This window comes from Megalopta genalis, unplaced genomic scaffold, assembly GCF_051020955.1.
Source record: "Megalopta genalis isolate 19385.01 unplaced genomic scaffold, iyMegGena1_principal scaffold0053, whole genome shotgun sequence".
Classification (NCBI taxonomy): domain Eukaryota; kingdom Metazoa; phylum Arthropoda; class Insecta; order Hymenoptera; family Halictidae; genus Megalopta; species Megalopta genalis.
Window position 1 is genome coordinate 431,546 of NW_027476122.1, and position 24,623 is coordinate 456,168.

Consider the following 24,623-nt stretch of genomic DNA (forward strand, 5'->3'; position numbering starts at 1 on the left):
ACAAGTACGGCGTGACCGTCAACGGGGCGAAATGCATTTTCGGCCAGGCGCAGGTTAAATTCCTGGGGTTCACCGTATCGTCCAAAGGCACCAGCCCGTTGGAATCAAAGGTGGAGGCGATCACCAACTACCCCCAACCGACCACCGCAAAACGGCTGAGGCAGTTCCTGGGTATGCTAAATTTCTATAGGCGTTTCATGCCCAGGGCTGCGCAGGTACAAGCGCCCCTCAATAACCTACTGCACGACGGCATCAAGGGTAACGCCAAGTTGGCGTGGACCGAGGAAGCTACCGCGGCTTTCGCCGAGGCGAAGGACAGTTTGAGGCAGGCGGCGTTATTGTCGCATCCGAGGGACGACGCGCCACTCGCCTTGTTCTGCGACGCGTCCGATTTTGCTGCAGGTGCGGCACTGCAGCAGCGGGTCGGAAAGGATTGGCAGCCGGTGGCTTTCTTCTCCAGGAAGCTCAGAGCTGCCGAGCGGAATTACGGCGCGTACGACCGGGAAATGTTGGCCATTTACTCGGCAATCAAGCATTTCCGACACATGGTGGAGGGCGAACATTCACCATCTACACGGACCACAAACCGTTGACATTCGCCTTCCAACAAAAGCCCGAGAAATGTTCTCCCAGGCAATTTAGATACCTGGATTTCATCGGGCAGTTCACCACCGACATCCGCCACATCGCCGGGAAGGACAACGTCGTCGCCGACGCGCTATCCAGGTTGGAAGAAGTGGTAGAGTCTTTCAGCTACACCGATTTGGCGGAGTCTCAGCAGCGCGACGCGGAACTTCAGGCGTACATGAGCGGGAGAATAAAAAACAATTTACGTCTAAAACGAATACGCCCGCCCGATTCGAACACTGAAGTGATCTGTGACGTGTCTACCGGGATTGCGCGACCTTTCGTCACGGGACAATTCAGGCGAGCCGCATTCGACTCGATGCACCGCTTGGCGCATCCAGGTGTTAAAGCAACGGTGAGACTCGTGACGGAACGATATGTGTGGCCGTCCGTTAAAGCCGATTGCCGGAGTTGGGCTCGCGGTTGCGTTCCGTGCCAGCGCGCCAAAATAAACAAGCACGTTTTCGCGCCGCCGGGAAGTTTCGACGCGCCGACCGGAAGATTCGAGCACGTGCACATAGACATTGTAGTTCTTCCGGTCTCAGAGGGGTTCAGGTACTGTTTAACCTGCGTCGACCGTTTTACGCGCTGGCCCGAGGCTTTCCCAATTCGGGATCAAGAAGCTTCGACCGTGGCACGCGCCTTTTACGAGGGTTGGATTTCACGGTTCGGAACCCCGTTGCGCGTGACGACCGACCAGGGTCGACAATTCGAGTCGCGCTTGTTTCAGGCATTGTCGCAGCTAACAGGTGCAGCCCACTGGCGGACAACGGCCTATCACCCGGCGGCAAACGGAATGGTGGAGAGATTCCACCGCCAATTTAAGGCAGCAATCCGTTGCCAGCAAAACGTCAGCTGGACAAAGGTTCTTCCCACCATCTTGCTGGGCATCCGCGCAGCCTGGAGGGAGGACTTACAATCCACCGCAGCTGAGCTGGTCTACGGCGAGACACTGCGCCTACCAGGGGAATTCCTGGTCCCACAGAGAGCGGAGTCGCTGCCGCTGCCAGGGGATTTTGTCGCGGGATTACGAAAGCATTTCGCGACCCTCGCCCCAACGCCTGGCAGCAATCACTCGACGAAACGAGTTTTCGTTTTCAAGGACCTCGCCACGGCAGAGCATGTGTTCGTGCGGAACGACGCCGTGCGAGGAATCCTCCAGCCGCCATACGACGGCCCATACAGGGTCCTCGAGCGAGGGGACCGGACTTACTCCCTCAGTATCCGGGACAAGGCGGTTACAGTGACCATAGACCGCCTAAAGCCGGCGTACTTGCTGGCTACAGATCCAGCACCGCCGACGATACCAGGGGCAACACAGCCAGCGTTACCTGGAGAGTCCGAGGGGCCACCAACACCACCATCACCACCCACTCCGAGCGAGTTTACGGGGCAGCCGCCCCAACCATCGCCACCATCTCGGGGTCCGGCGGTGCCGCCCCCCATAGTAGTACCACCAGGTGCGGGCTTACGGACCACACGGTCCGGAAGAAGAGTGCGTTTCCCGGACCGATTGCAAGTTTCGTGATCGAGTCAATCACTGGCGGGGGGGGGGGTGATGTGGCGGCGACAAGCCGGCGCCACGTCTCCGCCATGTGTTTAGTTTTAAGGCGTAAGAATGTTTGGACGAATGGGCCGGGCTGCATGCTGTGCGTTAGCGTCGAGCGAATGTCTAGACGATTGGTTTGAGTGTCGCGTAGAATGAATGCGTCTAGCCAGGACAGAGTGAAAGCGAACCGTGAGAATGAGAAAGAATGATCTGGATGGGATGCATCGGTGAGCGAATGGAGAGTTCAGTAAGAACCCTCATCGGGAACGGTACGCGAGCGTCGCGAGTTTAGTTCCATTTGTAAATAAAGATAGTCTAATTGTAACCGGGTTCAATTCTCTCTTCCCGTCGCCGATCCCACCTCCTCAATAGAAATAATTACTGTCACTGTGAAAGTTTCTAACGTTGATCGACGCGAATAAGAAAAGAATGGAAAAATGATTCAAGAATAAAGCAAACGGTACAAAATATTCGATGCTCTTTTGTTTATACGTCAGAAACTATATCACATAATTTCTTTATTCCGTATCTTATAAAAATATATATAATTTCATATTAATATTGTCTTTATATATATAGTTATTAAACAGTATATTATTATAATAATTATAATAATATTGTAGATATGTACAAACAAAGTTAGTATAAAATTTAATATATATCTTTATAATTATTATAATAATATACTGTAATATAATATATTATACTTATATATATATAATAATATACTATATTATAATAATATAATAAGCTATTAAACACTGTATAATTATAGTAATTATAAAGCCAGACGTCCGTTCTATCGAATAGAATACTTTTTACCAATAGTAACAGTAACCCTACAAAAATTGCATTCTCATTTCACAGTATGCCTGAATGCAAGTTTCTCCTAAATTAAGTACAATTCGATAGAATTATGTGGAAAGTGTATGTCCAGTCCACCACGCGAAGCGTGAAGCGTGACCAGGGATATATATGTACCTATATATACGCCTTGTATCTGCATCAGCAACATGGAGTACTTCAGGAAATTCCTTAATGTGGTCGGATGGCTCGACCCTACCAAGGTGGATTTTATTTCCGAACTTCCGCCGGAGGTGTCGTAGTTGATCGTACGCACGTTGGATCCTCGATCTCTGCTTTGCGCTGCTCGAGTGTCAGGTAAGTGGTTGAATGTCTGTAAGGATGATCCTATACTCAGACGAACCGCGAGACACTACAAGCAGCGCGTAGTGCAGAGAAAGAGAGAACGTTTTGCTGCGGCTGCTGTTAAAGAACCGAGGGCGACGGTACATAGAGCAGTTCCATTTCCTACTCAGGTGAGAATGGTCGCACCTCATGTACAAGCTCGGCCAGCTTTGACAAATTCGACGTGTGCTCGAATGCGTGGGAGGTCTATTATATTGTAGTGTTTTTTGTATTAATAAATTGTTTAACCTGACATTTGCTCCTTTCAGCAAATAAATATTATTATTATTATTTAGTTAAGTAAGTGTATATAACTTTTAATTTTTTGATGTATCTTGACCAGTTTCTTTAATAGTAGCAATATTTTTTTAGGTTTATCATAGGACTATTAATAATAAATTGTATCTTGTATAGTTGTATTTTGACCAGCTGCTTCTATAGTAACAATTTTTTTTTCTAATTAGTTCTAATATGACGTAACTAAGAATAACTTGGCATCATATTTGACGATCTCTGCAGCCAATGCGAGTAAAGAACAACTATAGCAGATCGCTACACCGACAAAATGAAAGTTCACTTATCCGCATTTCATACGTACATACAGAGTGTCCATGAAAAATGGTGTACAAGTGGACTCCAGCCCAGAAAAGCACAGAGACGTCTTTAAGACGTCTTAAAGACGTCTGGTGTAGAACATTCGCGACAATCAGAACAATCAGAACTTTCGGAAGAGTTCTCCAAACATTAACGGCAGTCACTGTATCGCCATTAACGTTCGTACAACTTTTAAAACACAATAACTTTTTTAGAACTGGACCAATCGACTCGAATTTTATTTAAATGATTTTGCTATTGCTTGGAATGACAAAAGAAAAAAGAAAAAAGCTCATGTTCGAACATTAAAACTCGATTTACTCGGAAACTACGTGCCGTGCAGCTGTAACGGCTACACGAGTCATATCCGCGCATTACGCCGACTCTTTGCGATTAATCCACCGAGAAACAGGGCAGCGCAATTTGTATCTTTCCGTATATCTCGTATTTTTACGGGGACGTGTAACCGGCATGCATTCCGGCGGACAGGCGATTTACGCTGTGTTTCGCGTTACACAATGTGTTTATACATGATGTACGATTTAGATGTGTCTGAGGAGAAAAAAAATGTAGGAGAACGCTTCTCGCACGCATACAATGTTTGCAGACTTTTATGCGAAATAAATATCTCTCAGAAAACACGTCTTACAACAAAGTATCTTCGTCGATAACTTTAGTTAGTTACAAATAACGCGCGAATCTTTTTAAACTATCCTATTATCGTTCTCAGTCACAAAAATATCGTGAAACTATCGATCTGAATTCGAAACGGTCGTCAAACGTCTAACAAGTTCGCGCGAAATGATTATTAGGTCTACCGGAAAGTTGTACAATATACTTTCCATCGTTACTTATGACTTCTGGCCAGCGCGATGGCAACTTGTAAATGCCAGTTTTGAAAAATGATTTATTTTTAGAGGCGAAGAACTCAACTAGTGCTTGGTTGACATCAGCTACATTTTTGAATTTTTTTCCTGTAAAAAGTTTTGCAAAGAGAGAAACAAGTGACAATCAGAGGGTGCTAGGTCTGGGGAGTATGGTAGATGTGACAGAATTTGCCTAGCTCTGCGATTTTCTAACGAGTCGCCAAAGCAGCATGTGGTCTGGCATTATCATCGGTAGCCATGTTTTCACGATCGCGTCTCGCTTAATAATGACATGAGACATCTTTGTTTCAGTTTATTTAGGAGAGTACATGTGTGTAAATGCAATGATAATGAGAGCTAGTCATATATGTCTCAAATCAACATGTGCATATGGATTGAAACTTGAAGTAACACTATCGGACAGAACTTTCCGGAAGACCCAATAAAAAGAAACGTGGTCCGTTTCTACTGCAAACGAAGACGCTACATCGAGTATTCGAAGCCGATTATAAAAACGAGCGTACACGGCACGATCCATAGAATATTTTAGCCGACGGTTTGCCGTCCGAACGATTCTCTCGCCGTGTCGTTAACCCGAACACCGTGAATGGTTGATACTTGGACGACGAGAGCTACGGATTTATGGCGGCTCGGTAGTCGGTGACGCATGTGTGCACGGTCCGGCGCCGGAATTTATTTTACTAGGCAATTCTGATAAATATTTGCGTGGCCGCGACGGATTGATATCCACACGGAAAGCCGTTCTCGTGCCTGTTTCCTACTATCGATTGACCGCGCACATCGTGCCGGCTGAATATTCATAAATATGCGCGGTCCGATGATTCCTCCGAGGGCAGAGACTCGCGCGGGATGTAAGCCTGCCATTGCGCCGGCCCGTATGCCGGCTATGTTTGTATAATCGAAAATTAATTACCATGAATTCGCATGCCCAGCTAGATTAGTGATCCGCATTTAAAATGCGCCAGATGCTGCGATTCATGCGCGAAATCGTGATCCAACCTAGATAGTAAACACGATTGTGTAGTACGTGCCTCCATTTGCCGAGCTTACAGGGGCTTCACCATCCTTCACTTTTCGGCAACGCGATAGAGTCTGCGGGAGCAGTGATTAGTACCGTTATTAATGGTTGGTAAACCTTCGCGGGCCAGGATTTATCGGAATACTGGAAATATTTCTTCTCGGAGAAGCGATGAGAGTCGGCTCGACTGTTCATTGATAAGGCATAATTGTGACAAAATGTAAACTTCGTTGCAATATTTTGGACCTAATCAACCAGGGATTGTCATTTAATCTCCTCGCAGGTACAGCACAGATTCCGGCAAAATCTCTTACACTCGACACGCCATTATTGCAATTAATCGTTGATAGAGGGCCGTTTTACTGTTCTGCTCACACGGACAGAGATTTATAGTGCTTCAAAAAGGCACATTCAGTTTTTTCGTAATAACGTCACGTAAAGAAATGGCACGTTAAAGCAATCCGGGCTTCCCGAGGCACGGTGTATACGGGAATGACATACTTGCTTCGGGAACGTTAATGGGAAAATAATTCGACTCGCGCGAATATTTAATTCTCGCGAAATGATCGAATAACGACGATCGCTGGAATCAAATGAAAATTAAAGAATAATATCGCTTTCAAGAAATAAGTAGCTGCACTTTTCCATAGAACTGAATTTAATATTTTATAATATTTTTGATTCAATTTAATAAAATATACAAATGTTTAACCACGAAATTGTTTCGTCATTATAAATACGTTGCAACAAGTACAACAACATTACGTTATATGCTCATTTACGGTATATGCTCTTAATATATTGTTTCTCTCTTTACGCATTTTGCAAAAATCATTGCTATTTTCGATTCGATGTGAAAGATAGAAAGAACCCCGGTGACATGTTTACGACGACGCGTGCAAAATATTTTGACCTGTCTCTCCATTTACATTTTGATGTAAATGCAACATTATATTTATCAATTTTGCAACGGTTCTGGCGGTCGACCGTAGAATATTTTTGTTCGTCGCAGCGATAATGCGTCGCCGCTTCTGTTCAACGATTAACTTTGTTAATTATCATCGCTTATCGTCTCTTGTAATTTTATTGTAACTCCAATGAGTAATTACTGTATTGCCAATCACGTTTGAATTCCGTTCTGAACGATGCGGGAACAAAATGAACCGGAATCCAGAAAATAACCGTTCCCACCTTTGTGGATTATAATTCTCTTTCGAATCGAAATTGCTCCGACTCAATAATTTTAAGCTGCGCTCCCCCTTCTGTTTATAAATTAATGCGTTAAATGAAACTAGCACGCGAAAGCTAATTTCCTTCGTTACAGTTCGTTTCACGCGGAAAGAACCGAACTGGAAGATAGAATGTTTAATCCGATATGGAATCGATATAGAGTCCCGATGTAATAATTGGCATCTACAGAAACCGTAATCGGAGCCAATATAAACGAGCTCATATTTCATCTTACAACTGGACCGCGGATCTTTATGCCTTTATGGCATGCGCACACTTTTCAAACGCGAGGGAACCTGTAAATTGTCTTAGTTACAATAGCATTTTCTCATTTTATTTCTACTTTATTTCTACTTTATTTCTGTCTATCACGTTTCTATTTCTATTCATATAATCACTCTGCTAATCTTTTCAACGCCGCGTTTAAATGAAGGAACTTTCTGCATACGATCATGTACAAGGTTATGTCAAAATTATTGCACAATCGAGAAATGAGGGATTCCTGGGGTCATTTGAAGCAACTTTTTCCTTAACGAAAATGCAATCTGCGACTTCGTTTACGAGTTATTAACGAAAAACACTGGCCAATGAGAGATCGCGTACGGCTGACGCCCCACTCTCACGACCGCTGCCGCTGCGCAAGGGCGGATCGGCGGTCACACTCGCTCTCCGTTTGGTCAGTGTTTTTTGATAATAACTCATAAACCAAGCCGTGGATTGAATTTTCGCTAAGGAAGAAGTTGTTTCAAATGACGCGAACCCCTTATTTCCCGCTTGTACAATAATTTTGAGACAGAAGTCTCGAGTGATTTAACGTGCAGCACCTGCCCAAAGGCTTATCGACACGGCCCCCATGGGCGCGGAATTGAGATACGCTCAATAAGCGCGCTCCCACATGCCAAGCCATGCAGGAGCTACCAGTTACTACGAGGACGCGGACTCTCGTCAGCAGACAACTGGTGGTGCCGAGCCCTTTCTATGCTCTACCGGCTCAGCAGGTCGGTTCCCGAGCTGAATACCGCAGCTCACCCGTCGAGGCCCCCAACAACTTCAGGGAGGGAAGGAAGGGAAGGAAGGAGGAGGGAAGGAAGAGGTAAGGAGAGGAATGGAAGGAGCCTCTGGCCAGCTTTAGCCATTTACCACTGCCCCCTCGATGGACCTACCCACTGCCGGCCCGAGGTATCCCGAGCCAGATGGCCGGAACCTCGTGGGCACGCCGACACCCGAGGTACCAGTATTTAGAAGGCCGACTGGTAGGACCTGTCGTAGCTACGCTACTACCATGTTCGGAGACACCGCATCTCCAGCACTGGTCGGCTAGCGCTTCGGGATCGTGTAGTCGCTACTCTACAACGCTTAGCACTTAAGGAATCAGCAGAATAGGACCCGGCAAGCCGTATCCTACCCGCCTTTCTGCCTGTGTTCAGCGCCCTGCGCCAATAATTTTGAGACAGTTTGTAGAAGAATTTAGAAGTCAAAATATACTTCAACGAATAATTTAATCATTAAAAATAAGATTTAACTACAATTCCATTACCGCCAGTATATTAGAATTGCCATTTTACTAAATTATACAACGCTACAGCCGAATGTAACTTAACCGAGTTTTTAGAATACTAGCCGAAACCGAGAGTTGTAATCTGATTCTAGACTTCGCAAGACCAACTTGCAAAGAGAAATTACATCAATATTAAATACCCAGGCCGAGGATTCTTACGGATTTAACGCACGACCCGTGTTGAAAATTCCTTGGCAAAAGATAACGCCATAAATCAACGGTGTCGCGAGTCCTCACGTAAACGGAGTATTTTACTCGTGAAGAAGATACGAACGGTAACTGCATAAGAATAACAGCTAGGAACCGTGGGATATTAGTAACGCGACTTAATACTGATAAGAGTCGTTGAAAAATGCGACCGAGATGAAAGAAAGGAGACCGTCGGAAGACCCCGCTGGGAACTCCAGATAACTTTGGGAAAGTACAATACTCATCCCCGGAGAAATTTCCGAGGAGAGCAGATAAATGGTTTTAATAGTATGATCCCCGGGGTCAACCGGGCCCGGTAAAATTACAGGCCTAACAGAGGAATAAACCGAACGATAATAATGGCCGAGAAGTGTCGAATGAATATTTTACAAGTTCTTTCCGCTGGCAATTATCAGAGGTTATTTGTGCAGCTTTTCTTTGCTGTGAACAGCTTTTTTCTGGTACAGGCGTTTTCTCTCTGAACTACTTTCTCTGACGTTGCCGAGAACTTCAATGCATAATAACTTTCCTTGGTCATTCATATTAAAACTTGATATATTATTAATTTATATCTGTGGCAAAAAGAGGCACCCGTCATATCAAATCGAATCTATTTGATAAGTGGGAAAGATATATAATGTACAATAATTTTGCTGGGGATTGTTATGCACGATAAAAACTTTCCGCATTTGTCGCAACAAATTGTAATTACTTAGCGATTCCTTTCCGTTTGATTGTTTTAGTAAATCGATTGTATTACGATACTGTTAAATGCTTTCAATTATTTTACAGTTTCAAATTGCGGTTACTCATTACTATTATTATTACTATGTAGATGCACAAAATCGACAGTCTAGCAATAATGACAGAAGAATATAAATGGATCTACTAACGATGATGATGACCTACTTTCGATAAAATTGTTTCGCCAGAGCGCTAGAAACTTTTACGGATGTTTCTTCAACGTTCGGACAATCTCGGGACTCAATTCTTGACATTGTTTACCGCGGTACATGCAATCGCTGTACCGCTTTAACTTAAACTTCCATCGATGTACTTCTCTTCGAAAACATTCCCTAATAGCGAGTACCTGCATTTCAAAACTTCCCCGAAGACTGCCTCGGACGCGTCGACCGCTGATTCATTGTATTTCGAGTCTCAGACTTATCGCGACTACGACCAGCATATTTTCTCCCGAGCTCCTCGAACAACTGAACTTCTCTCGCAAATTTAGCTCTCACCGTTTTTTCTCCGACACGCGCACATATCGCAATGGCCACGCGAATTGGGGAAAAGAATGATCAGAGACATTTTTAAACCAACTACGGTGCCAATGCTCTCCACGATGGAAATCAAATCAGCGTTGAATAAAAACGGTTCCTAGACAATTAACAGATTCGAAGCATTGATGGTTTATTTAAACGAACACTAATAGGCAAAACACTATACAATTCTAACACCGTACATTCCGAAAATTATCAGAATAAAAAGTTGATATTGTTCGAAGTAGAGACACGTATTTGCTATCAACGGAATCATTGTTTTTTAATTTAATGTCGCATCTGCTTAATAGCAATTAGCGATCATTTATTGGATAATATGTGTAGGGTTACATATAACGCAATATATACAATAGTTTCGCATTACATTTTTACATTATTCTCTTCATTAAGGCTTCTCAAATTACTATATAATTTCGCTAAACAATTTGGTTTCGTTTAAGTATGACACAACATTTACAACAGCATCATTTGTTAGACGAATAATACAAAAATGTCTTTGATTTTTTTACCGAACAAACGCTTTGTTATTACTTCCAGCAGTTTCTGCAGCTTTTCACCCCAATCCAAACCGATGTAACAAACTCGTGCAAAAATAAACTCTTCCACCATTTTCGCTAGAATTACAAGGACAATCTAATACCGACAGTCGAATCGAAAAGCAAAACGCTGCTACTGGCTAGAACTTTTCGCGCTTTAAATCAACGTGCTACGAAGGTAATCAGATAAAACGTCGCTTCAAAATAACCGCTAGGAGTTCGAATCGCTAAAAAAAGGCGAAAACAAACGGAGCCCGATAAAAACCGGCAAAAACCAACAGAAGTCGATAAAAACCGTTCGTAAACCGCAATTATTTTCGCACGAACTCGACGCATTATTCCGCAGGTATTAACGGATAAGTTCACCTTTGGCCGAAATCGTACGGGAGCGTGAAAAATAAAAGCAAAATTCAACGATGCCCAAGGGTTGACAGCGAGAGGGGACGGGGCTTTCCATTTTTCTCTCCCCCATAGACAACGGGCTGCTCGCTAGTTTAACTGTAAATCCCGGTGTCGGGCGCATCGATGCGGATGAAGGTGAATTGAAGCGGGAACGAGCCGATGCGAAACAAAAAGGCCGGATCCGCGGCATTATCCAACATTCGCGCTCGCAATTAGACGTTGCGCGCTCCACCGAAAACGCGGCCGAACAATATTTACCGTCGCCGATCCCGCTTGACATCCGCGAGTTTATCCGGAAGATAAACGCGCCTGTAATACGCTTTGTGGCTGATTGCCGAGATCCCGCAACTTGACATAATTTACGCCCCTGAACTTATTATAACCAGCGCGAACCGCGAGTCGCGAAACGTCGCATTGCGAAGCGGAAATCTGTTTTTGGTGCTGGAAACTCGAGTTTCGAGGTTGCAAATTTCGTTTAGCAGTAATCTAGCGGTGATAAACTAATTAACATTAAATTGTCAAGGTTAGTATGCTAAAACCGCTAAACAATCGTCATAACTACAGTAATTTCTCCTGAAAATGCCAATTTTCGGGTTGCCGTGAATTACCCTGTGCTAATCCTAAGTCTATGTAAATCATTACATTCTAACCGACAGTTTTTGTATAATAAATTCAAATAACACTGGCAAAAATAGCGAAGCTTATAAAAAGGATCCAAATAGGTATGAACAACAGTGCATGCGCCTACTTGATTCCACGTGTAGCGACAACCGAGGGAGTCAGCTTATGATCGCGATAGGTCGCCGCGAGAAGCATTGCGGAACCGCTTCCAGCTCGTTCGCGTCGATGGTCGCCGCCAGGTGCAACCTACTTGCTTTGAGGGTAGAACGGAACCGGATGCGAATATCGTTATCGGACTGCTGCGGCCAGCCTACTTTCGCTGGCTTTTCTCGTCCGGCCTCGGTCTATGTGCCATTTTAATTACGTGACCGATCCGAGAGCGCGGCTACCTTTGAGCTCGTCGACGCTTTGGAACAGACCCGTTTCAACGGGATAGACTACGGCCAACGTATCATCCGTACACGAAAAGGTCTTACCCATCGTCCGCGAGTTACGTCAATTCTTCTTTTTTAACGGAGGTAGTTATGACGCTTAAAATGCCGGCTGATGAAGTTGCGGGCTTTCATTGGATTACGGTGATTGACCATCGGATATTTCACGCATCGGTTTGCGAACGTGAACGCTATTTTAAATATTCGGAGGCTAGCGGAACCGGTTACTGTGCGGTGGGTGACCACTTGCTGTGCCTTTGGTTCGTTTTCGGGCACAATTAAATTTATATTTGTCGAATGAGATGTATTCAATTTTTATACAGTTTTATTTTGTTTATTTTGCAATTAGAAAATGTAATGTGTTTTATTATTGATATACAGTTAATTCGATATATTATTTATTACTAATTATATTATTATTATTAATTGTATTTATTATTTATTAATTATATATTATACAGTTATTATTTTTCCGGTTATTTATGGCACAAATGATACGACGTGAGAATAGTCGAGAGTAAGCGAAATGATACCGATGAATTCCTAGCTTTTCCCGGGCAATGCTCGGCGTTTCTAACGCAGTGAAAGAGTCTCCTACGAATCCTCAAATATGTATATTGATGAAGCTTGCCACTTCTCCGCAGTTGATATCCTACGGTATCATTCCTGCGACTGTCATCAAGAGGTCATTCAATTGACCTCTTTGGAACCACACTACAGATCAAGCACTCCAGTTTTCATTGCTCTCGACACAATCCGTTGAAAAGGATTGGTTACTCTTAAAAGGGCGTGTCTCTCGAAATACGGTGAAATGAAACATGGATTTGAAAGAGAATTAATCGATAGCCCTGTTATAAAGTATTTAAACTTCCCGAAACTTCTGTATAGGGGTTGAATACATCTAGTTGCCTCGCTGTTTCCAAACCAAAGCGTTTGTCCTTTGATAATGCACTTTTGTGTTCGAGTAAAATTCACAGCTCACTTACCGACTTAATTAACTATTCCTAGTTAACTATTTAAGTTAGACAACTATTTAACGTATAAAGTAAGATTTTTATATATTAACTAGTACATATTAATATATGAGTAAATTTATATATAGTATATAATATATTTATATTAATATACTAGTAATATACTACTACTCAAACTAATATTAATTTTTATATCAATATAGCATATATTAATATTAATATAATTAATGGCTATATTGATGCTATTGCTATATTGATATAAAAATTAATATTAGTTTGAAAATGTAATTCACGAATGCAGAAAATTCGCAGTGTAATTAGTTCAGTCATATTTTTTTGAACATATCCTTCATCCTTTGTTTGCAAGTCGATTTCTACTGACGCAAAAAAAATGATCCAATATGCAGACAGATGTTGAACTAATTTACTTTCTACACTACTTTCGTCATTCGCTGCAACGAGAAAAAAACTGCCACCGTTCATTATGCTTCCGTATTAAAATCACCCGTAAACCTTCCACCGTTAATAATCATCGGCATCCAGCAATCCGTTTGCTCGTCTCTTTGCAGACGATAGATCCAATGATATTCCACGTGGAATAAAGACATTTCAGAGTGTAACGTAGTTTCCCTTGAACAACGCAGGCTCTCCGAACACCTCAATTTCGGATACATCTTCGCGCCGCGCGTTACATGAAACCGGTTACGTGTCGATGATCTTATCAAGAATTCTGTCTCCAGCAGGATAATTGATATCGACGGTGGCGGTACAATTTCATCTTCCCAGTTCCGCATCCGAACAAGCGCTAATTAGTTAAACACTTTGCTGACCATAATTAATACGGTCCTAATGAATATTCGCTGGCGGGATCGAGTTCCGCGAACTTAGCTCCAAGTTTGCCTGACATGAACCTGGCTCGCTCCTAAGGGATTCCTGTAAAACCACACGGAACCAGCTAAATAGACAGTACCTCGGACGAGAAACAGTATCTCGAACCTCTGCTGCGAGAAATCGATATCAATAGCTTCGATGATATCTATTTTATTAAATGGAACGTTATTTCAAATGGATTTCTTTCTCTTTCTCTCTCTTTCACTTTCTTTCTTTCTTACTTTCTCTCTCTCTCTCTCTCTCTCTCTCTCTCTCTCCAATAATGAAATAATCTAGAGAAAGACTAGTTATATATTAACATAAAATAGCAAATAATTTTGTCAAATAACATGTATGCAAATAAGATAATATATTACTAGACTGCAGATTTTAATGCAGATTTTATAGAGATAAAAATTGTCTGCACTAATTACATAATACAGGAGCTAAATAGATATTCACTTAATTTCTTAATAATACTAACAAGTTGAAAATAGTTCAATAGTACTTTCTATCTGAAATATCGAAGTGATGAATAATCCCGTCATTGTATTTTTATTTCTCATTGTAGTAAAAGTTTAATTAAATTCACATGATTTCATTAGCTAAGAATATAATATCAATAAAGCGTTTTTAGAGTTTTTCCGTCGGGTCTATCATGACCCCAGTGTAAAAATCATTTTTGAAAAAACTCAAGATTAAGGATTAAATTAAGGGTTAAGTTAATGATTAAATTCCTTAAACGTTCTCGCAGACTCGTTTCACATAAAATCTACAGTCCGTGTATTAATTTAACGATTGTTCGTTGAAGAGATTTCCTTGAATAATTCCGAAGCTCGCTTTTCAAGTACGACCGCTTTCCGTTTGCTTATTTAAGCACGGTTCGGCCACAAATAATCGAAAATAACGTCTCGAACAGAGTCTCTAGTTTCTGTTGCGTTCCTTTTCCTCTGGCAAGGATCCTGCGGAACGAAGCGGCGAGTTAGAGAATTTATAGACCGCGATTATATCTGAATTCGAAAGCCCAGAAACGATCATTCCAGCATTTATTTATCGTGGTCGTGTTATCGCATAGGCAACTGTGTAAAGCAGAACTGAGGAATAGTTGCGCGCAACAGCTTTATTGCTCCCGCCGCGCCGAGAGCAACTACTTTTCGGAATTAGCTGTTCCGCAGTCCATTCCCGATTATGAATCAGCCAGTTTTCCTACTCGTACTTCTCCCTTCCCCCGCCCTCCATAACGCATACTTCACCCGAACTCCATCTCTATTACCTCCGATCCCCATCTTAAGCGTCAAATTTAAATTTAAAGGATACCACGATTGCCCGACTCGATATTCAATCGTTGGCTGGGAGAACCGATTCCGAACTCCCGATGAAATAAACACGAAACAAAATGCGATAATGTGTGTATAATGGCGGGCAATCTTGAAATATTAGGTTCTGAAATTAGTATTTATGTACTTGTGCTAATTGCAAGAATTTTGGCTTGTAGAATTTGATACTAATAACTGAGATTTATGGTAATAAACTGCTCCGAAAGATTACAGCATAGGCACATATCGGATGAGAATTGGACAACTTTGACTGACGATAACTTCGCGAAAAATCATTGATTTTTATTTCAAATTAAAGCTTGAAACCTCTAGTTTAAGACGATATTTCTCAATTTTATATTCTACGCACTCTCGCCACTGTAACTATTTAAATCTGAATCCCTGTTTATCATATTGAAAATTGCCAAGTTTGACGAAGTGCACGGACTTTGTCAAATTTTTTCCGGGGATGCCGTTTAGAGTAGAGTAAAGTTTGATCTTTCATCTCTAATTTTTTTCTCGCGAAGTTGCAGCACTTTAAAGTAACCAAACCCCATATGTCAGACTCCTGGAAAGAGGTGCAAAATCAAATCACGTGTAAAATAAAAAATATCTCAGGGTAGGAAATTGGATGAAAACTAAATATAATGTTTTCAATCATTTTCTACACTGTTTCTTGATGTCCTATCAATCATCTGAAAATGCCAACGCCGACGGTACGTGACAAAAATGCGCAAAAAACTTCAGTTCTAAATGAATAAATTGATGGTATCCGGCTTTAGATTTCGCACAAACGAATTGCAATTTCTGCATACTGGAACGACAACCAGCCGATGCTCATGCCCGGTGTCTACTTACACCCGGCGAAAACTGTATTCTTGCACGATTTTTAGGAAATCGGTAAAATAGCCAAAAGGCATCCCACGGGAATTTCAACCGCGAGACTTATGCAGCATTCGGCATACGAATGTAGGAATACATCCGCGAATAAACCTAGACCGTCTGTATCGGTGGCCTGGATCTCACGTCCCGACTTCCAATATTTCGGCAAAGATACCTGGCGAAACAAGTAAAAGGGAGCAAATATTGGTTCGAGGTGCACGGACTCATCGCTGTCGTCAGACGTTTTCGGCGATCTTCAACGGCTCAACAGATATATCAAGCTCAAATATAATTATGTTGTATCTGTGAGATTTAATTGGTAGCCGGCGAATCTTTATGTATTTATGACGCAATCCGGGCATATTAACGAATATGCACTGTTCTATTATTCTGTGCTCTCTGTTTTCCCAAAGAAAATTTTCTTCTTCCGATTTTCATGAAATAATTATAATGAAAATATGCACAAATATTCGCTGTTCAATAATTATAAATCAAGGGTAGGAAATATTCCATCGAAATGGTAAATATTAACGAAAGAAATTAATAATTAATTTAATATACTTGGATATCGGATATCAAATTTTAACGAAGAAAACAATGTTCTAGAATGTCCAAATTATATTCTCGAATTTTTAGGTCTCGATAATGCTGTTAGTGTTTGAGTGACAGTTGCTTGAAAACCGCATCATAATAATGCTGCACCGCGAGCTACAAACTCACAAAAGTCAGATCCGCCGGGTAACATTTCGAACGGAGTTGTGTGACCGGTGAAATGCAAAAAGACCGCACCGGAAGCAGTATACGTGATTTAGTGGGTATGAAAAATCTGCCGTGAGTTCGGGAAATCGTCAACATGCAGTTCTCCGACGCTGCTAAGCACACAATGGAAAAGAAGAAAATAAAGTGCGAACATGAAAACATCAATGGGAAACTGCGGGCGTTATTCTCGGGCCGGCAACGCCTAGACACATGATGCATAGTCTCATATACACAGTAAATACGTTAGGGCGATTCGCAGGTATAGTGCTCCCAGTTCGGGAAAAACAAGCCCGTAAATTTCGATCCTCGTATTGCAAGGAAATTCACGATACTTTAATTGCTGTTGAAAATGGGACAATGGGAAGCATCCTCATAACATCTAAACGAGTTGTCACATGTTACAACGAGCGGTTCGAAATTGAAAAAAGAGGAGTGCGTTGAGCGACAAATGCATTTGTGGTCGCTTGCTTCCCGTAGTAACCGAGCGTGGCAACGTAAAATAACACAATCGGTGTACTTATCACAGACACATCAAATTCGCAAATTAAGCTTCATTAGTTTCTTAACACAGATTCAGAATAATTAATTTTAAATAGGGGTGATACGAATTATAATAAATTATGAATATAAAATTTAATTATAACGAATTTTTAATATAGATTTAAATTGTAATAGAATTTAATAGAAATTTAATATCTTGGTACATTTACAATGGAAATATAATTAGAGATTTTAAATTATAATAAATTTTTAATAGAAGTTCAATTAGAAATTTTAACTTATATATTTTTGACAGAAATTAAAACCTTAATATATTTAATAACAACTGATATCTAGTAAAGAAGATACAGCGATTTAATTATGCAGTGAAGTGAGACTTATGTAGAAGTTGACTTCTAGTGTAAACACTGTAGATAGCAATGCTATAAATTATCAAAATGCAAGCAGCACGAAATGCATTGCGTTCAATGCAATCGCTGATTTATCGGTAAAACATTCGTGCCAGGAAAGTTCAGCATTGTCGAAACGACATTGAGAAGTGTCGATACTCTGTACAGTTATGGTTAAGTGGACGCGTTTATATTTACACCGTATATAATAAATTTGCATACGTCGATGCTGATCCAACGGCGTCCGCGTGTCGATAAGTCCTGACAAGCATTAATGCGCACGTCCCGCGAAATTTTTCAAACAATTGCTCTATCATATCTGAATTTTCTTTATTTTCGTAGGAACGCGGATAACGATCGCGCAACGTGCACGTTGCGCAACTGTTCGTTGCCCGTTTCATTATCCGTCTCCGCGTTCATCACGCGCAACAGAACGCCCGACATTGTAACGACTAATTTGCCGAAATATCGCAGATAAAAATCCGACAAAAATATTGCAATTCTGTCCCCGTACTTGCTATTTTATGGCACCCAATTAAAAGCCCCAATGACGATTCATTGGTTCCCGTAATTCAAGTGCGGACGATCGTCCGATTATTGCAGTAAATTCTCCCTAATTTTCCTTCGTCTTGTAAACAAAAATGGACAATTTGGGAAGGCAAGATACGATTATTCGAGCCTTGTACCTCGTTTTTATAATTATGTAAATATTATTATTGTTACAAAAACGAGCCACGAGGCTCGAATAATCGAATCTCCTTCTTCCAAATTCTTCACTTTTGTTCACAAGCTGATGAAAAATTGGGGAAATTTTACTGTAATGCGTTCACGGCGAAAACCGGGAGAAATGGCTATCAACCTGCATACCGACCTTTAGAATTAGATTCTGCAACGCTGGAAAATGTTATTGTCAAGACTCACAGATTGCTCGCAGAGGAAATTCACCGGTTGTATTACGAGTAGACCGCGGATCTTAATGCAAAATAGAAATTCTCCACCTCGATCGCAGCGAGCAGGAGTTAAATAAAAATTTATTTTCATTCTCAGCAGTTCCATTCAGTTGATATTAACGAGAACGTTATTATAAATACTATTGAATTTTTGTATTGCATTTACAACGTGCTGTATTCGACCTAGTTGCTTTTGTCATAAATGCAAATATTACAAACAGAAACCTTCAGATAAGAGAGTCTCCACTGTGCTATTCATTTCTTGCAAATCGAAACAAAATTTGATTCATCTGTGATCAAAGTTTACGAATGACAGATTATTATTATCAGACAAATTATGAAAACGAAGAAGTGTTAATTCAGTGCAGAAAGAAATCGTAGTGCAGGCTCGAATATGCAGTCGTATTTAGAATAATCAGATATTGCAGCTTCGGATAATCCAGATTCTACCGTGCGAATAAAATAAAAGCGCAACAATATTTCCGATGAAAATAGAGAATTCTCGGCGACGTTCCTTATTTCGAATATTTCGAGCGATAACTAATTAGCGCCGCCATCGGAGTTCCATCGACCGCCGTGTCGCGGCCACGGAAAAGTGTCCATCGACCCGCATTTGCGATGCAGATGCGGGATACCGGCGGTGAAAACGCGTGAATTTTCTTGAATCTGTGCGAAGCAGACGCCGTTTCCGGTCTCAGAAGAAGAAAATATTGAAATGTAGAAATTTGTTCAATATTTAAACAATATAGAATATGTATTGATTAGGAAAGAACTAAACGTGATGAAAACAGGAAATATCGCGTACCGTATCTACAATTAGGATTACAACTACTTCAGTTAATTCTACGACTCGCAACGCTCCTCTCTCGACGACTCTCGAACACACCCTGTCCACTCCATACACGCTCCTTCGACACAACGCCTGCCTTTTCCAAAAACGTGACAATCGCATCCGCCGGCACTCCGTCGCCAAGGGTTTTTCCTATCTGACCCGGCCTTCGCCAACGTTTCTCTTCTATTGCCTACCATAAATACAAAGTCTTAAAACTACGGTCTCCTAAGCCTAACACTCCTCCTCATCCTAAACGTACCCACTAAATTACGATACTACACTCGTTCGTCCTGACCGGACATCTGCCCACAGATGTTCTCATCGCCACTGTACGAACTTTCACTTTCACCGGAAAAATCGTCCTCTTCGTCGGTACACATAGCTTCATGTAATCGGCTGCAGTGGATGTTTCCTGCGGCCCTTCATGATTACCCACCTTCTGCACTTCGTAGCGGTCATTCCGCAGTATTCTTGTCACACGGTATGGTCCAAGAAACTTCGGGTAGAATTTTAACACCGGATCAGAGAGCCTGTGTCCTTTTCACTCCCTCTCTATATCGTGCTGCTTCCTTTTTCCGTATCTCCTTAAACCAGTAATCTCTCTTAACGAGCGCCTCTGTTTTGGAAATACCGAAATGACCGTGCTCGTGCGCAAGTCGAACTATCTGGATGTGCGTTGTCCTCAGCACAACTACCAACGGCGTATCATCAACCTCTCTATACAGAATATCATTTCGCAACGGGTACGCATCGCCTTCGAACCGCTCAATATTATCTCGAATTTTCCTCAAGTTGTCGTCCTGTACCGGCGCTCTTCTCAAATTTGCGATAATCCCCAGTTCGTTTTCTCCCACTAGCATAATTGTAGGTAGTGGGTTTCGGCATAGCGCGTCAACATGTGCCATATTTCTTCCCGTTCTATGCTCCACGCTGTAGTCGAACTCTTCCAAGAGAAGCGCCCACCTGGCCACACGCTCACATAAGTCCTTTTTCCTCATCGTTAACGCAAACGTTTGACAATCCGTCACAATTTTAAATGAAATGCCGAGTAGATAAACACGAAATTTCATCAACGCCTTTACAATTGCCAAAACTTCAAGCTCGTAGCTTGTATACTTTTCTTTGGCTGGAGTAGTTTTACCACTCGCTTCGCTATCGCGCTGCAACAATATCATACCATATCCCATACTACATGCGTCTGTATGTACTTCTGTCTCTGCACCCACACAATACAACTTTAGTACAGATTTTCCGCTTAGAGCTAATCTTAGCCTATCGAAAGCTTCTTGTTCACTCGCTTCAAACTTGAACTTGATATCTTTTCTTAATAAATTCGACGATGGTCTCGCAATAACGGAGTATTGGTACACAAACTTTCTGAAATTTCCCGCTAAACCAAGCAAACTCTGAACATCTCTAGCACATCTAGGTCTCGGAAAATTCGTAACAGCACTACTCTTTCGTTCTGACGGTCGAATGCTACCGTTTCCAACAATGTGACCTAAATATTCTACTGTTGTCTGCAAAAAACAACACTTGCTCCAATTAATCAATAATCCATATTCTCACTAGCAACATTTAATATTAATTTGAGATTCTCGATACCGCGTGAGAAATCAGAAGAAGGTACTATTAAATCGTCCATGTATGTCAAAATGACCCCGGTTGCAATTATCTCTTTGAACACTGCATTTATAAACTTTTGAAAGACGGCTGGCGAATTACATAACCCAAACGGTACCTTTAGAAATTCATAATGACCGGTGGGAGTCACGAAGGCGGTGTATTTTCTGCTACTCTCATCAATAGGAACATGAAAAAATCCATTTCTGAGATCCAACGTACTAAATACTTTCGCGCCTTCTAATAAATCCAATTGATCCCCTATCAAAGGTAGGGGATATCTATCTTTTACAATATTTTTATTAAGCTATCTGTAGTCAACACAAATTCTAGTTGAACCATCCTTCTTCTTTACTAGTACAATTCGATTTGCGTAATCTGAACAAGACTCTCGAATTATTTCATCTTTCAACCATGACGTTATTTGTTTATCAACTTCAGATTTATCCCCGGGAGACAATCTTCGCGGTCTCTCGTACACTGGGATCTCGTCTTGCAGTATCAAGCTCATTTTAATCCCTACTTCTTTCGTTTTAGATGGTTTATAACTTGCAACACAATCTTCTATAAGTTTTCTATGTTCAGGAATCGCAATGTGTGATAAATCTACATTGTCAACTATAGCCTCGACATTGACATTAAATATTTCCGGCAAATCTATTTTTTTAATAAAAATTTCTCCTCCTTTCGTACTTAGTTCTACGGAATCTAAAAATTCTGTACCGATTATTAAACTATGGGACGACAAGGTATTGGGTAGAACGTGTATATTTATTCGATATGTTATCTGATCTATTGCAATAGTTGTTGAAAATTCCCCTAATGTGTGGTTGCTCTCTGCTCCGACACCACAATATTGCAAAATCTTATTATTCAATCTAGGAGCACCAATTTTAACATAATAATCCGCTCGCATCAAATTCAGTTCGCTTCCAGAATCTATTAACGCTGTCAACTTACAATTTCCAACTTGCACCTCTTTAACTCGCTTCTTTCTCGACGCTTCAGACACACTTGGGTCCTCTTTCTTTCGTCGGGCAGTTTGCAGCCGTATGGTATCGGTTTCCACACAAAAAACATCGCCGTATTTCTTGCTGTGCCACTTGCTGTGATTCACCTTGTGATGAGGTTCCATGGACGGTCGTCTTCTTCTTCTCCTCAGGTCGCCTGTTTTTCGTTCCTGATTTTTCCTTCATGTCTTCGTAAATTTCGAATTTTTCTTTCAACTCACGTATATTTCTAGCACCGTACAATATCGTTTTGTTTGTTTCGAAATCCTGAACTCCGTCAATAATATACTTGATAACTGTTGATACTTCCATGTCCGCTTGCTTCGCAATCTCCAACATTTGATAAATGTATTCTTGATACGACTCGTTCGATCTTTTAATTTTACGTGACAACTCTGTATGTATCTTGTACCTATCTGCAGTTTTAGCAAATTCAGATTCCAATGCTCGCTTCATCTCGATCCATTTGCGACAACATTTTTCATAGTCGACGAACAATCTCGCCGATCCACGCAATAACCGCATCGCATAAATAACTTTTTATACTTCACTCCATTCACAACTCGATCGTTTCGCCTGCATTATTCGGTGATAAATCATGAGTTTCTCTTGGATTTGAAGCCGACATGATTGTTTCGCATGCATTTGAAGCTAAATCATGTATATCACAAGTATTTGAAGCTAAACCATTTGATTCGCATGGATTTGAAACTAAGCCTTCTACTTCGCATTGATTTGAAGTTAAATCATGTGTTTCGCATGGATTTGAACTTAACTCGTTTGTTTCGCCTGCATTTGAAGCTATATCACTTATATTCGCAAGTATTTGAAGCTAAACCTTTCGTTTCGCATGGATTTGAAGCAAACTCGTTTGTATCGCCTGCATTTGGAGCTAAATCATGTATATCACAAGTATTTGAAGCAAAAACCATTTGTTTCGCATTGATGTGAAGCTAAGCCTTCTACTTCGCATTAATTTGAAAGTAAATCATGTGTTTCGCATGGATTTGAAACTAACTCGTTTGTTTCGCATGGATTTGAAGATAAGCCTTCTACTTCGCATTGATTTGAAGCTACATCATGCGTTTCGCATGAATTTGAAGCTAACTTGTTTGTTTGGCATGCATTTGCAGCTATATCACTTATATTCGCAAGTATTTGAAGGTCAATCATTCGTTCCGCATGAATTTGAAGCTACGCCTTCTACTTCGCATTAATTGGAAGCTTAATCATGTGATTCGCTTGGATTTGAAGAAAACTCGTTTGATTCGGATGCAGTTGAAGCTAAATAATGTATACTACAAGTATTTGAAGCTAAACCATTTGTTTCGCATGGAATTGAAGCTAAGCTTTCTACTTCGCACTGATTTGAAGCTGAATCATGTGTTTCGCATGGGTTTGAAGATAACTATATAACTATATCACAAGTATTTATAGCAAAACCATTTGTTTCGCATGGATTTGAAGCTAAGCCTTCTACTTCGCATTGATTTGAAGCTAAGTCATGTGTTTCGCTTGGATTTGAAACTAAGCCTTCTACTTCGCATTGATTTGAAGCTAAATCATGTGTTTCGCATGAATTTGAATCTAACTCGTTTGTTTTGCTTGAATTCGAAGCTATATCTCTTATATTCGCTAGTATTTGAAGTTCAATCATTCGTTTCGCATGGATTTGAAGCTAAGGCGTCTAGTTCGCATTGATTTGAAGCTAAATCATGTGTTTCGCTTGGATTTGAAGCTAAATCATGTGTTTCGCATGGATTTAAAGCTAACACGTTTGTTGCGCATGCAGTTGAAGCTAAATCATGAATATCACAAGTATTTGAAGACAATCCATTTGATTCGCATGGATTTGAAGCTAAGCCTTCTCCTTCGCATTTATTTGAAGCTAAATCGTGTCTTACGCTTGGATTTGAAGCTCTCTCCTTTGTTTCTCCTGCATTTGAAGCTATATCACTTATATCGCAAGTATTTGAAGCTAAATCATTTGTGTCGCATGGATTTGATTCTAAGCCTTCTACTTCGCTTTGATTTGGAGCTAAATCGTGAGTTTCGCAAGGATTTAAAGCTCACACGTTTGTTTCGCATGCAGTTGAAGCTAAATCATGAATATCACAAGTATTTGAAGATAATCCATTTGATTCGCATGGATTTGAAGCTAAGCCTCCTATTTCGCACTGATTCGAAGCTAAATCATGCGTTTCGCATGAAAGTAAAACTATCTCGTTTGTATCGCATTGATTTGAAGCTAACTCGTTTCTTTCGCCTGCATTTGAAGCTAAATCATGTATATCGCTAATATTTGAAGCTAATCCATTTGTTTGCATGGATTCGAAGATAAACCTTCTACTTCGTATTGATTTTAAGTTAAATCATGTGTTTCACATGGATTTGAAGCTAACTA

General features: G+C 41.2%; 1 protein-coding gene across 1 annotated transcript; it reads left to right on the forward strand.

Moving 5' to 3' along the window:
• The first annotated feature begins 1,423 nt into the window (after positions 1–1,423).
• Positions 1,424–2,155, forward strand: LOC143261505 (uncharacterized). The gene has a single exon (XM_076527924.1). It carries the CDS (start codon positions 1,424–1,426, stop codon positions 2,153–2,155), a length of 732 nt encoding a protein of 243 aa, XP_076384039.1.
• Positions 2,156–24,623: the final 22,468 nt, after the last annotated feature.